At 31.9% G+C, this 15,607-nt stretch overlaps 1 protein-coding gene across 2 annotated transcripts; it reads left to right on the top strand.

The window, feature by feature from the left end:
• Positions 1-6,557: 6,557 nt before the first annotated feature.
• On the top strand, positions 6,558-14,317 carry LOC118030226 (probable protein phosphatase 2C 6). 2 transcript variants are annotated; one of them, XM_035034248.2, is made up of 4 exons: positions 6,558-7,250; positions 11,364-11,654; positions 12,163-12,268; positions 13,583-14,317. In XM_035034248.2, the coding sequence occupies exons 1-4, from the start codon at positions 6,798-6,800 to the stop codon at positions 13,915-13,917; spliced, it is 1,185 nt and encodes a 394-aa protein (XP_034890139.1). In that variant the 5' UTR covers positions 6,558-6,797; the 3' UTR covers positions 13,918-14,317. The 2 variants fall into 2 exon arrangements, with proteins under 2 accessions (XP_034890139.1, XP_034890140.1); XM_035034249.2 differs by having other exon boundaries at positions 6,562-7,250; positions 13,601-14,317.
• Positions 14,318-15,607: the final 1,290 nt, after the last annotated feature.

The following is a 15,607-nucleotide window of genomic DNA, read 5'->3' as shown; positions in this document are numbered from 1 at the left end:
AGAAAAGAAACCAAGACCAGGAGAGAAAGCAGAGGAAGACAAAAGGAAGGATCGAGGCGTAGCTTAACCAGTGCGCTAATCACCCGCAACTTTGTCTTCGTGGTCAAGGACGCCAGACCAGGTAAGTTCATCTTTTCCCATTCTGCAATTTAAATCACTTGACATTGTGGCTTTGCATTATAATTAACCTGTACGGCACGCAGCATGCGTGCGGTGATTTAGCCCAGCCGGGCTAACTGGGCCTAGCCTAGCTCCTCATGGGCTGAGCTGGGCCGAACCTAAAAAAATAAAAAATAAAAAATAGAAAAGTAAGAAAAAATAAATAAATAATACGTGCATGCATGAAAAATAAAATTTATTTTGTTGGTTTATTCACTACGCTAGAGTCAAGAATATTATAAGCAAATTATCATAACATAAACTAATAAACATTTAGCAATTTAAGGCAAAACTAGCAATGCAACCTGCCTCAGGCAGGATGTTTAAGGGGTGATAATATCTTCCCTTTTACATAACCAATCCCGAACCATAGAATCTATGTTGACTAGTTAGGGTTCCTAGTGACCATAATACTAGGTGGCGACTCCTTAAACAAGATATTTTCCTCTAAAAGAACAAGATGCCAGAAACCTATTCTTTTTCCATAAATCTAGATTATTTTTAAAGCCGCCATGATGTCGGGTGCGATAGTTTAATGTAATTATTGTTTAGTTTTTTTTTTTGAATTTTTATAATTTGTAGTGTGTGTTAAAAAAAGAAAAAAATATATAGTAAAAGTGAATGTGTGTGTTTGTATTTGTTTTATTATTATTATTATTATTATGATAAAACTGCAAAGGCAAAAAAAAGAATTTAATATTTTGATTTGCTCATAATAAAAGATTATGAACTTATACGTAAGTCGTATTTCAAATATTCGATGAAAAGATAAAATATTTAAAACTTCTTTAACACATCAAAGCCACGAAGCAGCTTACCTCAGGTAGGGTGCGTTAGGGATGCTAATACCTTCCCTAACCACAACCAGTCCCTTACTCGTGAATCTCTGATAAGACCATTACATCCAGTTTTTCTAGTAACCCTCAATGAAATACTAGGTGGCAACTCCCAACGAACCAATCAAACAAAATGAAAAAATCGCCAACCGACGCTGTGCGGGTGACGTGTGACAAAATGGCGACTCCGCTGGAGAAGGTACTATTTCTAATAATATTAGACTAAGCTTTGTGTATTTGATGTGTTTAGGTTTTTGCATTTTTTTCTTGTTTTATTTTTGTTTTATCCATGCATTTTGTAGAATTGTCTCGTACATCATATGTCTTTATTTTTTAAAGCACACACAAGCTTTTAGGTTAGATGGGGAACTAGCGATCTGCCCTATGACTATTGGTCAGGGTTTAGATGCGTGAAACATCCAACTCATATCTGAGTGTCTACTTGGTAATGGTGGGTATAGGTACCTTAACCATTTCTTGCAGTGCCCCTATACTGTCTTTATAAATATCGTCACTAGGCAAATACGGGACCTTTTTAAGACAAAGTAGAAAACCTACCCATATTCATATAATGAATAGAACATGTCCTTAGGTTGTATGTGTTATCATATTTGCATCAGGGTAAACCCTTTTTGAAGCATCTTGAACTCAAGACTTGTGGGTGACACAATGGCCGTCACTTAGAAAATTTTCATTTTAGAGTTTGGGCAAAAATCAAGATTTTTGTTTCATCATATAAGAGTTATGACCACATGTCATCCCTCGAAGGGCGAATTCATCATATAGATTACATACTCATACATTTACCATGCATGCACCGAGATGAAAAGTAGGTTCTCTGACCTAAGGTCTACTACACTAGATCGAGAAAAGTTGAGAATGGGGTCTGATAAGGCTTTTTGTCAAAAGGAAAATAAGAGCATCAAATGTGAAATAGCTAAACTTGATCTGTTTGAACAAGTGTTGAACTTCAATAGTGGAAAGGGAATGTCTGCACAGCCTCGTATCGAAGCACTATCAGTCCATCTCCCACACAAGGAAAACATCATTGACTTCTCTCCTCAGCACTCCACCAGTAGAGGCCATAAACATTGAAGTGGCACCACCTCTCCTTCATTTCAGTCATGAACAACAACAACGCTTTTAATCATCAATGAAAGATAATCTCCTTTCTGGTTCAATTGCATTGTTAATTATTCATTGACTCCACGTCTTTCAATGGCACCCACAAGCTGTCAGCCTTTCACGCCATGAGCAAAAGACTTCTTTCTAGCCATATATGTTGTGAACTCCATTATTGTCCTGTAGCACAAGATGTTAATTTAAAAAAACATGAGTATACCTTGAACTTCAATATAGCAAAGCTCTCTCTATAGAGATCTATTTGTGGCTCTACAAGTGGGAAATACAAGAGAGAATGTAGTAGTTTTAGAAGCTATGAAAATTTACCCTACCAATTTCAGCACCGAAACACTGTAATAGGCAAAAGAGCCAGACTTGGTTTGAAAAACAGGAGCAGATATAGAACTTCAAAGTAGGAGCGCTCTCTCTATAGAGGTCTGTTTGTGGATCTTATTGTTCTGACTCCGTCAAATCACATGCAACCACTGTTTCATAGGTGGTATAATCCAGATGAGATGTGAATATCATGGTGGGGTCTTGGGCCATTCATTTGAATAGTTGCAAAATTTTCAAAAATCAAGACCGGATGATGGTGAGTAAAAAGCAAGTTGAGTTTGTGAAAGATGATACCATCAACCATATTGTCACCAAAACATCCTCAGATTGACAAAAGATCAAAAATACGTGGCAAAGCACAAATATTGCCAGAAAAGTTGATCCAAGAATGGTGTTGAATTGTCAATCATGTTGTTGTGGAGTTTTGCCCTTCTGCATTTTGTTTTGCTGTCATATCTCATCCTTGAATCAAACATGTCTTTTCTTTGTCTTCTTGTTATTCTGAAATCAAGAGATGCTTCTTTCAAAGGGTATTTTGATAACATATTTTGATCGAACTCTAACACGCGATTTAGGCTAATCAATCTTGAAGATGAAAAGTATTTTGATTGCAGAAATGACTCGATATTTGATAGGCCTAAAACTTTCATGTGGAGTCCAAGATTTAAAAATTTCATTTTCAAGTCCAAATTATAGCAATAACGGAGAAGTCTGAATCTGTCCTACAGCCCAGACACTATTCATTGTTCAACCTATATCTCGAGTTCTAAAAGTTCAAATGACCTAAATTTTTTTTTTTTTTGGAAAGCTGAGATAATTTCCTAGAACTTTCATAATGAAAGGTGATTCCAATTCTGACGTTAGCAATGATGTTTTGTTCAAATAAGAAGATAAGGATTGTTACTAAGTCAAGATGTGACCACCCACTCAACAATTATTCATCAAATCAATAATTCCAAATTTTGGCCTATAAAAGGAGGTATTTGCTATGCATTTAGACATCTTGGTGTTCATATCAAGATCATGCTCTTGCTCTATTTCTTTGTATTTTGTAATGTTTAAGTTTTATTTTATGTTATATTGATTTCTTGTTTGTGCTTTTCATTTCCTTTCCTTTACTTATATAATTATGTTCTTATCTTGTTTATTTATGTTTCTTTTTTTCATTATGTTTAGCTAAATCTATTATGTCAAGGTGAAAAGGTTACACTAATGATGTAGGAATAAGTATAATATAAACTCAACATAGACTTTAATGCTTGATACTAACATGTTTTATATTTATTATCTTGCTCACTCTTAATACCTTACTTGTTAAATGATTAATCTAAATTTATGATGAACAACCCTTGGTACAACAAATGCTTCGCACTTTCATAGCCCAACTGTATGGTATAACCTATACCTATGCTATGAAAGGAACTTGATTTGTTGTTAACATAAGCTATCACCATGAATACATGATAATATTTATAAGTATTGCCATTACTCGAATAAGATAATTAATGTAATCATGTTAACAATTTATAATATGATTGAAACTTCATTTGTGTGTGGTTTCCAGTTGAGTAATAAGAATTTATATTATATTTATTTGAAGTACAATTAGTGGATCCTCTAACCTTGATATTTGTTTTTATCATTGTTTAATCCTCACATTAATCTTACATTTCAAAGTCCTCTTTATCATTACTATTATTATTATCATTATTATTATTATTATTACTACTACTACTACTACTACTACTAGTATTACTATTACTACTACTACTACTACTACTACTACTACTAATTATTGTTGTTGTTGTTGTTGTTGTTATTTATAAATTTGTATAGTTAACCTCCCTGTGATTCGACCTCGGTCTTGCCGGGTTATTTATTATTTCGACACTCTTGCACTTAGGAGAAGACATCAATCTTTTGGTCGTGTCAATTATTATTTTTATTATAATTCTCTTGGGTGCTGAATCAATTGGCTTTGAGTTCTATATCAGGATCCAATTCTATTGAGTCCTCATCAGAACCCAATGCTCTTGGATCGTGTGTTAGAACCGATGTTCCTTGGGTCCTGTCGTAGACCCAATGCTTTTGAGTGTTGGATTTTTAAATATAATTATTTGTGTTATTAATATTATTATGTTTATTATAATTAAAAGTATTCATTTTAAAAATAGTATTATTTGTCTTATAAATATTATTATTTTAAGTATAATTGAAAATATTAATATTAAAAATAGTTTTTTTTTGTGTTATAAATATTATTATTTTTATTGTAATTAATAGTATTAATATTAAAAATATTATCATTTGTCTTATAAATATTATTATTTTTATTATCAATATTATTATTTTTATTATAATTAAAAGTATTAATATAAAAATTATTTTTGTTATAATTTTTTTTTTATTATATTTAATATTATTAATAAAAAATTAAGAAATTTGAATAAAATTATTATAAATATTGGAAATCAACCATAGATTTTATTTGAAGTGTAAATTAATAATAATAATAATAATAATTATTATTATTATTAGTAAATTGTAAAATTATTATTGCTATCAAATAAAATCCATAATTTTTTTGGAAAGATTAAAAAACATAAAATTTTTTGACAAATAAGTTAAATATTAGGATTAATATTATAAATATTATTATTGAGTTTAACTTTATAGCAAAACTCAATGTTTTTGAATCCAGTATTATAATTAGATTTAAATTTTTTAAGGTTTTAAAAAATAAATTTGTGTTGTAGCGCGGTCTAATTAACTAATAATAATTATTATGAATCATAATTTTATTATATAATTATAAAATAAAACACAATTTACGATATCGAATCCTCTTCAAACCAAGGTTGTCAATTCTGTTTCCGTTTCGCCCGGAATGGCCGAAACATTCCATATCAATTCAAAAAACGGAACAAAACGGAACAAATTTCATCTCATTTTAAATCTCGGTTCGTTCCGAATTTTTGGCTAAATTCCGCCCGAAACGTTCCGGTTTCATTCCACATGTTTCGTTCCACTCTTAAAAAGCAATTGAATCAAATTGAACCTTGCTCAATTTCATTAATTAAACCACCCGATTATTAAAAAAACTCTTTTCCATTACTATTTTCAATAACAATAATATTAATTTTTTAAAATTAGATTTATCACTAATATATATGGTTTATATTCATGTTGTTTTTTTTCATATTTATATTTTGTAGGAATTTGAGAGATTTTATTAGTTACTTGATAACATTGACCTAGTTTTATATTTAAAATATTTTTGTTAAAACATTTTACTTTCATAATATTTTGATATTTTGTTTAAGTTGAATTACTTTAAGTTAAAGATCTATTTAATCTTGATTATTTAGAAATATTTTAAAATTTAAAATTATATTTGTTTGGTATTGTATTTATATTGCATTATTTATAATTAATTTATCTTGAATTTGAATTATATATATATATATATATATATATATAAACAGTACAATTTTAAAATAGCATGCTGAAATATTTCAAAATTAAAATATTTCATTCCAATTAAAAAAATAAAATATCTATAGAAACGAAATGAATAACCTTGCTTCAAACGCTATTTCCTAAAAAATATGTTTTTGTAACTGTGTCATTTGTTTTTTATTTAAATTCCACCATCTCTTCCCTAAACGTTGAGGTACGACCCCAAATGAGCTGGCAATTTGAGACCGTTAGATCTTACTTTTTAATTGCCTAATTAAAGACGAATTCTAACTTGGTAATTCATCCGTTCTTATTATCATTATTACTAGCGAGCTAGGCTAGGCTAGGGTACCACAGCTTTTCCTTACATTAAAATCCGACATAATTTAGCACATTTCAATATATATAAAATTAAAAAAAAGTCAAATTCTACCTAATAACAATGTCCCACCTTCCTTCCAACCTGCCACGTAGAACTTCGTACCTCTTTTGGGGTCCACCTACCAAGTACCTATATTCCTCATCACTTGACACCTCACGAATTGTTTGTAGCAAAATATACATACCGAAGCAGAGAGTCTTCCTCTCCCTCTCCCTTAATTCGTTCTCAGCTAGCATCATCAAAAAGTCTACCACCGTGGCACCACCAGTAGACACGTGGCGGTGCATCGTTAAAAAGACAGTGAGTACGACTTATTTACACCATTGATATGATTGACTTGACTCTCTATTTCTTTTCTTTATGAGAAGAAGTACACTCAAGATGCGTGTGTAATCGATTCAGATCTCCCCAAACACGTGTCACTCTCCTGTCTGTCTTAATTTCCCTCTTCTTTTTATCTCCTCTCCCAAACTCTCTCCTCCCTTTCACTCACACCGATCTACATGGACCGTTCAAATAAAGGCCAACGCGAGAGAGACGACCTGGAGTTAGCTTCAATGAGCTCAGGAATCTCCTCCATGCTAAGCAGCGCGGAGGGTTCTATAAATAACATCAGCTCGGGTGATATTTCCACGACGAGCGGGAGCTCCGGCGAGATTCCAACCTCCGTAGTGGTACCGAGGGATATTGATTTGGCGAGGGAGGAGTTAAATATGATGGCGATTGTGACGGAGAGAGAGAAGTGTGTAGGGAGGAATAATAAAGGAGTGAGCTGGGGTTACACGTCAGTAATCGGGAGGCGGAAGGAGATGGAGGATGCAGTTGCCGTTATCCCGAGTTTTATGTCTCGCAAGTGCAATCACGTTGGAGGTTGTACGGCTCCTGGTTCTAGAACTTCCTCCGAGATCTCTCCCATCCATTTCTTTGGTGTCTATGACGGTCACGGTGGCTCTCAGGTACGTACGTATACTCTACAGTCTGCAGTATATTTACGTTTCATAACAAATCGTTTAGTAAAATACTAAATACACTAAAACCTTCAATATAATTATTTATATCTGGTAATATAATTTTGTAAGAAATGAAATTATTCGATCATAAAACAAGGGGGATGAAGCATTTTGTTTTTCATTAAATAAAGATAGTATAGTTCTTGGATCAAATCGCTCTAAACGTGGTATTTAGCTCTAATAATTTTGTGGAGCATTTTTATTTGTATTTCAATGAGATTTGACGTGGGAAGACACGCATCTGGTTTAGAGTGGTCCATATATCTAGAAGCGACAGACGTTTGATGTTATCAAAGAAGCGTGTCTAGCGTCACGAGTGTCTGTGGGGGTCGTCATCACATATGCATCATCCTACGTCACAGCATTTTAAATATTTTTAATAAATTACTACTATTTTTTTGAAAAATTATCAAAATAACATGGTTTGAATTTATTTTATTTTATTTTTTTAAACCTAATATGGTGCATGCTATGTTTGCAAAACATAATACTTTTAAATGCCGCTTGTGAAAATATGGTGTTTCAACAAAATTATTAAACGAGCTGATATAAATTCGAAGAAAAAAAAGATATTAGAGGTATACTAAAATTTTGATTATGAAAATGTTGATATAAAAAAAAATTATGATAAGATAAATCTAATAATTTTAAGAATGGACGATAACTGAAGTTTGACTACATTTTTCACCCAAGGATAAGGGGGTTGCAATCAAAGCTTTCACTAACATTCAAAGTCTTGTTTTCAATTTGTTTTTCCTTCTCTTTCATTGTAATTGCTCATTTATTTTTTAATAAAGAGTGTGATCCACTCTGATATTTGTTGGAGATTTTTCTTGGTGTTGTTAAATTTTCTTTTTGATGATACTAGTGTTGTCGTGATCAAAACTTCTATGTACTATCGTGTTTTTTTTTTCTTCCATATAATTGCTTGCTTGTCTTTAGAGGGAGAGTGTGATCCACTCCGATTATATTTGGTGATTTGTTTTTAGTGTCATTGGATTTGTCACGTTGAAATCTTTTTTGATAGTACTAATGATTATAATTTCAGTTTTGATGTGTTTTCGAGATTTTTTTCTTCTCATATCTCCGTATTATAATTTGTGCATGTCTATTTAACAAATTCTTTTAAATACTATGTTATTCATTAGCATCTTGAAACATCATGTTTTTTAATAATGACATGAAACTATGTTAGTCTGTCAAATTTTTTTTGTTTATGTTATCTAGATAATATATATTTTTAAAGGGTGTTAATTAACAAAAATATATTTTTTTCTTTTTTGGAAAACAAAAGATTCATTCCAGCTATGTGAATGGATAAACAGAAATTGGTATGTTAGGATTTTTGGAGAAGCGTGGCGTGAAGTTTTTTTTCCTCTTAAATTAGTACATGCTTAAAAAAAGATTCATTTATCTAATTTTTTTCTTTTAAAAAAAACTCAACACCTTGCTATTTTCTCATCTAAATTTAGGTGGATAAAAAACTGCAAAGTACGTAAGGCGGAACCCACAAGTATATAACTATATGTAGAGCAAGGTTAGTTCTTTGGTAGAAATAGCAAATGTGGGCGGTGAATGGATAGTCTCTTTGCATGCCACATATATAAAAAATATACTAAAAGGCATGAGAGTTTTATTGTAGTACCCTTCATGTTTTTCTATTCACCACTATAGTGTGGTGACTATTTTGTCATTCCCACAAAAAATGAATGCCTTTGAATTAAGAGTATTTTGGTATTTTCATAGGGTTCACATGTCATTACAAATCACTGATTTGTTTTGGGGTGTTGTTAGTCAGTCAATGTTTTTATAAATAGTAAAATAACTAAAATGCCTCTAAGAGCAAAAATAAATAAATGGTGTCGGGTAGAGTATTTAGTTTTTTTTTTTTTTATACATAGTAGAATTACTCATAAACTCTTAAATGCAAGACATTTAATTCATCGTCAGGTGCATTTTAGTCTTTTAACCTCCATTCTTTTTGTTAGTTGTAAGTTTGATCGAGAGTAGATACATAATTTACTATTAAAATAATAATTTTTATTTTAAAAGCCATTGGCTTGTGCGGCGGTTCCGGTTGTCAAAAATAGTTGTTCGCCATCTTGGATTATTCTTCACTATCTCCTCTTCCATTATAGGTGGCGCATGTGCTCTAAATCTAGCCAATGTATTATCAACAATCTTTTTTTTTTCCCTTCATTTCTCCTACCCCTGTAAATACCCTATGGTCGTCAGTTTTTTTTTTTTTTTTTTTAAATTCAGACCTTTGAGTTTTGATTGCTGGTTTTTAGTCATTTTTTTCTTTTCTTGAAGTTATGTTTGTTTTCAATTTAACCATTGATTTTTAATATATATATATATATATATGTTATTTCAATTTAGTCTTTTTATTTTTATTTTTTCTCTTTGTTTTTTTCTTTATCAAAGTTTTTATGGCTTGCAATTTAATCTTTTAAATAGGGATATTAACATTTACAATAAAGTAAAATACTAAATAATAAAAAATAAAATATTATGTCATATACTAAGATATTTGTATTTATAGATAAATTTTAAATCATGTCATTAAAAGTAACATCATATTTAGTAAAATATTGTTAACAATAAACAAATAATTATATGAAAGATCAATTTAATTATGCTACAAAATTGATATATCAGTGACATAGCAAGCAAATTATATAATAGTGATGAAAAATCATGAATATAAATATATTTGATTGGTTATACTTTTAAAATATTAATTACTTTATTTCTTAAATTTCTAAATTTCATTGTAAAGAGAGCAAACACTTACTTCGGATCTTTTCAAAGTCATGAGAATGTGTTCAATAATAATATTTTGGTAGTGCTGTTTTTTTTTTGGATTAACGTGGGTGTCCGGGCTAGCTTGCGCGCATCTCGACTAATGCAACGGACCTTGAAGTTAATGGCAAAGTAAGCCTCTAGTAGACCTGAGGTTTGTGAGACTCGAACTGGTGACCTCTAGGAAGCAAATCTAGGGCCTGACTAATTAAGCTACACCCCCCAGGGTTGGTAATGCTTTTTTTTTTTGTTTAACGACAAGTGTAGATCAACTTGCATGTCAATCAATACAAAGTCTTTTTTCAGATGATCTTAAACACACACGCCCCCGCATTAGCCTAATGTATTAGAAGGATTTTAACCCTAATGTTTGAATTCTGAAAATCAAGGAAGGCACATCCTTCTTTAACCAACTTATGATTTCTCTGAGATTATATTAATAGCATTTGATAAAAAGATAGGATAAATGAGATGAAATTAGATAAATGAGATGAAATTATTTGGACAAGGTTGTAGGAGACAAGATCTTGGAGACATGACTAATATGTGTTTGGTAAAATGGATAGAAATAAATTGTTATTCTTGTCTTTGTGTAAAGATAAGATAACGTAAAATGAGATAATATTTATTTTATGCCTATAATATGTTTCTCGAGCATTTTTTCTTGATATATTGTTTAATCATGGTTTTTACATATCCTTTAAATATTTTTTAAACAAATATATTTTCTCCACTCATTATAAATATTTTAGTTTCAAGAAAAAGAAAATATACATTAATTTTTGTATTGTCTTTATATCTAAAAATTGAAATGAAAAATTGAAATGATGGACTTATTTTTTAAAATATTAACAAAAACCTAAAGGAAAAAGTGAAATTGTTGTTCAACAAGACATACAATATTATTCATTATAATAATGTAACGATAATATTGCTTTTGAGTTATAAAACCTTTGAACTAGGCATTGAGGAAAAGATAATCTTTTCTTGAGGAAAATAAAGCATTATTTCTTTAGGTATTATACAATAATAATATTTTAATATGTGATGTATTTATACAAATTTATAAGATGGAAATTGAATTGAAAAAAAAATCATAAAATAGTTCCTTATAAGATAATTTCATGTATCATGAAATTGATCTCTAGAGAAATATAATTTTCCTTTTTGTAGCCCTGTTAGAATTTAGCACTAATGAATTTATACGTGTTCAAGCATATATATCGATCCTATGTTTTGGTTTGTAATTTATAGGTGGCTAATTTCTGTAAAGAGAGAATGCATGAAGTTATACTAGAAGAGTGGGATCGTGATCAAACAATTGATGGTTGTGAATGGCAGAGAAGATGGGAAGCTACATTTTCTAGTGGTTTTGGGAGGGCTGACAATGAGGTTTTGACTGAGGGAGTTGCACCCGAATTGGTGGGATCAACAGCAGTCGTTGTTGTGCTATCCGGTTGTCAGATTATTACATCCAACTGTGGTGACTCCAGGGCAGTACTTTTTCGGAGAACTGAAGCTATTCCTCTTACTGTTGACCAAAAGGTTATATCTAAATCTTCTAATGCTTTCTGTGCATTATTTTTTAAAGTTATTCATTTAAGTGTTTACCTGCTTTCCCCTCCAAAGAATTCTATTACTGGAACTGATATCTTTATCTAAATCATCACCACTCCTTATTTTAGGTCACCCGGATGACTGTAAATTTCTGTATGATACCCCTTAGTCTTCTGCACTTGTCAGGGCATTTACTTCTACACATCACCTATGGCACCTGAATAAAATGAAGAATAGAGTTCTAAGATATATGAAATGTAAAATAGAGTATAAGTTTCTCCAATATAGTGTTCTGCGCATATTTTTGGGTGCTTTCTAAGGTTAAATGGAAGGCTTCACAACTGCAAGACATTCAAAATGTCAATTTGTCCATTTGCATGTAGAGGGCATAAAATACTTTGTTTACAGCATGTACACATACATATTAGGTGCTCGTTCAAAACACAATTTTATCTCGTATTAACAAGATTTAGGACATATATTGTTTCTTTTTCAGCCTGACAGAAGTGACGAACTAATGAGAATTGAAGGACAAGGGGGGAGAGTCATAAACTGGAATGGTGCTAGGGTACTTGGAGTCCTTGCTATGTCCAGAGCTATAGGTTTTCTTCTATCCACAAGTCTCTTCATATTAAATATCCTCTTCATCTTTTGTAGAACATTTATTTTTCTTTTGCATGTTTTATTGAGTTATCTTTGATTAATCATTGTATAATGGTAGACATGACTATGCTATCTTGCTTCTTCCGGTAGCTATGCCTCTTCTATTGTGCTGAAGACTAAATTTCACAAGTTTCACGGGATTGTCAATCTCTACACTTGGACTAAGAATTCTCGTAGTTTTGAATTGCTATGACAAAATAATATTATGTTTCTTTGAGTCCTCATATATAGTACTGTAATTGACCACCTGTCTGCACACAAAAATAGAATTCTATATTATTCTAGGTAAACACAAGCACACATATGCACTTATATTTTGGGTCATATGTAATGTTCCTTTGATTAGCATATTTGAAAACATGTATTTGTTGCTGTTTCCTTTTCATGACTTCACATCTCAATCAGTAATGCTGTTTATACTGGATCAGAAAACTTGTTCATCAGTGTCTTAGGGTGATTGACAACTTTAAAGCCAAGTGTTTTCTGTTTGAATTGCACACAACAATGAGATCCTGGTGCGATTGTCTCATTATCTGTTGAAAGATTGATAAATCACTTTGCTTCAAAATTATTACGAATAAGTAGGTCTTTTATTGAATGTATCATTAAAAATCTTGCAAATTGATCCGATCATCCCTCTGTAAATCGTTTAATGACATTTTTTCCCATTATTTTGATGGTATGGTATAGAAGAATTGTATTTGCTATGTGAATCTCTGGTGGTTGTGCACTTTTTGAAGTTTTGCGAGTCTTGTGGTGTTTCCTTGATGCACCATCCTCGAAACAAGTACTTGACAACATTATTGTTGGTCTGTTATAACTATAGTGCAGCTATGACAGGCATCCTGGATCCTATCCATTTTCATAGGCTGTTGGTTGGGTTTGTCCTTAAAGATAATTGACGCTCTTTTGAGGATTCTTAGTGGTTTTTATTTTTTTTTAATAAGAAAGAGGGTTCTTCTTGTTGTTGAATCACCAACACTTGTTGCTTTGGTTTATAATTAGAAAGGAATATGATATTGAACGGCCTGATTTCTACATGGAAGGAAGAAAACTCTATAAAAGGTTCTGTGTTCTTAATTTCTAGTGGTGGTTTAATTGTTTTTTTGTTGTCTATCAGGGAAGGCTCATTGCTCGTAAATAAACTCAAAATATGAAATATCAAACATGCTCCTTCGAGAATTTTTGGGAATCCATCTTGCCTTTTTGGCTAACTACTTTAGAAGGACAATAGTTACTGAATTTCATTGCAGCTTACTTTCATGTCCTAGGTGATCGCTATTTAAGGCCATGGATAATACCGGTGCCTGAGGTTACTTTCATGACTAGGGCTGATGAGGATGAATGCTTGATTTTGGCAAGTGATGGTCTTTGGGATGTCATGACAAATGAAGAGGTGGGAGAAGTTGCTCGCCGGATACTAAGAAGGTGGCGCAGATCATCATCTGATGGTTTTTCACCAGCACAAACCGTTGCTGATAATCTCCAAGAAATAGCATATGGCAGAAACAGCTCTGATAACATTTCAATCATTGTTGTTGATCTGAAAAAGAGAAGGCGCCAGGTGAGGCAGTCAAGAGGGGACTAGGATCATTTGCACTGCCTCCTATTTCCTTGAAATACCATTGTCTCTCATCTCAAAGTTAGAGCTGAGTTCAATTGTTTGAAGTTCATTGTCTCTGATAGACTGGAGGCTCCTCATGTGACTCAATAGGTTTCAGCTCCTATTCCTGACCTGTATAGAACCGGCAGACAACTGCTGCTTCTTAACATCCAGAACTGGTTCACTGTCGCCAGAAGAATAGATCAATCCTTACTTTTAATTGGTTTGATCAAAAAAAAAAAAAAAAAAAACTTCATTGAAAAGAAGAAAAGTTGTTGCATGATATTCCTGTAAGCAAGAGATAAAAAAATGAAAGAGATTGCAAGATCATTCTTGCTTCTGTTTTTCAATTTGAAGTTATTGTTTGCTGTGTGTTGGAAATAACTATCCTGTCTTCAGTCTTAATGCCTGGGAGGTCGAAAAAGATTGAGAGTACTTGTCAAATTGCAGGCATTTGTCAAATCATGAAATTGTGCTACGTTTGTTTACTCGCAATTTGTGAAAAGCATAATTATGCAAGCTGCTGCAGAGTTTTATAGAGTAACTTGAATGCAGCAGGAAAACTAACGTATTTGGCAACTATTTAAACAAAATTGAAAAAAAGTGTCCCAATTCCTGCTTTGCTTACCTCCTTCTGGTCCTATCACTCCACCCCCCTCGGTGACCAGAGAAATTATATACTACATAATGTACTACATAATGCCCTGATCTTCTTGTCGGCTAGCTTTATTTCAGGTTTTAACATAACACAATTGGTGTGGCAAAAGGACACTAGACAATGTGTAGTTCCTAGTGGATTGGAACTATAAAATTGTATCTTTGCGTTAGATTAACAAAACCAACTTAATGAAGTGGTCTTTTTAGGAGATTCATTAGCTATTCTAGAATTGATTAGGGGCTTATATTTTTTCACAGTAAAATAACCCTCAAAGAAATAAAACCATTCAACTCCCTTATAAATGCTTTTTTTGGAATTCCATTTCTTAAAGCACAATCAAATTACCATGTTATCCTTGGATCCAAAATTGTTAATACAAGACTCAAAGGGCTTTTTTATACTTTCATGTTGGTTTTTTCATTGTTCTTAATCTCCAGGTGACCTATTCATTTGTGAAAATTACAAAAAAAATAATTATCAAGGTCTCATTTCTTTAGGTGATCTACTTGTTTATGAGAAATAAGAAGAATTTTAGCATTGGTCTTCTTTCTCCAAGTGATTGGTCTCCTTTAGGTGACTTGTCTAAGAAAAATGAAAAGATTTTTTAACACTGGTCTCATTTCTCAGAGAAACCTACACATTTGTGAAAAACATGAAAGTTTTTCAACATGGTTTTATTTTTCTAGGTGACTTGCTCGTTTGTGAATAATATGAAAGTTTTGCAACATTGGTCTCATATCTCCAAGTGACCTACCCGTTTGTAAAGTGTGTGTGTGTGTGTGTGTGTGTATCATTGGCCTCATTTTTTAAGTGATATACTTGTTTGTGAAAAACATGAAAGTTTTTCAGTAGTGGTCTTATTTTTCTAGGTGACCTATCTGTTTGTGAAAAATACAAAGATTTTTCAACATTGATTTTTTTTCTTCAGATGACACACCTATTTATGAAAAACATGAAGATTTTTCAATATTAGTCTTATTTTTCTAGGTGACCTCCCCGCTTGAGAAAAACACAAAG

Source organism: Populus alba, chromosome 12, assembly GCF_005239225.2.
Source record: "Populus alba chromosome 12, ASM523922v2, whole genome shotgun sequence".
NCBI classification, from domain to species: domain Eukaryota; kingdom Viridiplantae; phylum Streptophyta; class Magnoliopsida; order Malpighiales; family Salicaceae; genus Populus; species Populus alba.
This window is presented reverse-complemented; position numbering and strand designations above follow the sequence as displayed.

What these genes read in the sequence shown, in the direction of transcription:
- LOC118030226 (XM_035034248.2), top strand. Translation starts at nt 6,798, where the DNA reads ATGGACCGTTCAAATAAAGGCCAACGCGAGAGAGACGACCTGGAGTTA. An exon ending in CTCTTACTGTTGACCAAAAG is followed by an intron (nt 11,655 to 12,162) that starts GTTATATCTAAA and finishes TTTCTTTTTCAG; the next exon opens with CCTGACAGAAGTGACGAACT. An exon ending in TGCTATGTCCAGAGCTATAG is followed by an intron (nt 12,269 to 13,582) that starts GTTTTCTTCTAT and finishes ATTTCATTGCAG; the next exon opens with CTTACTTTCATGTCCTAGGT.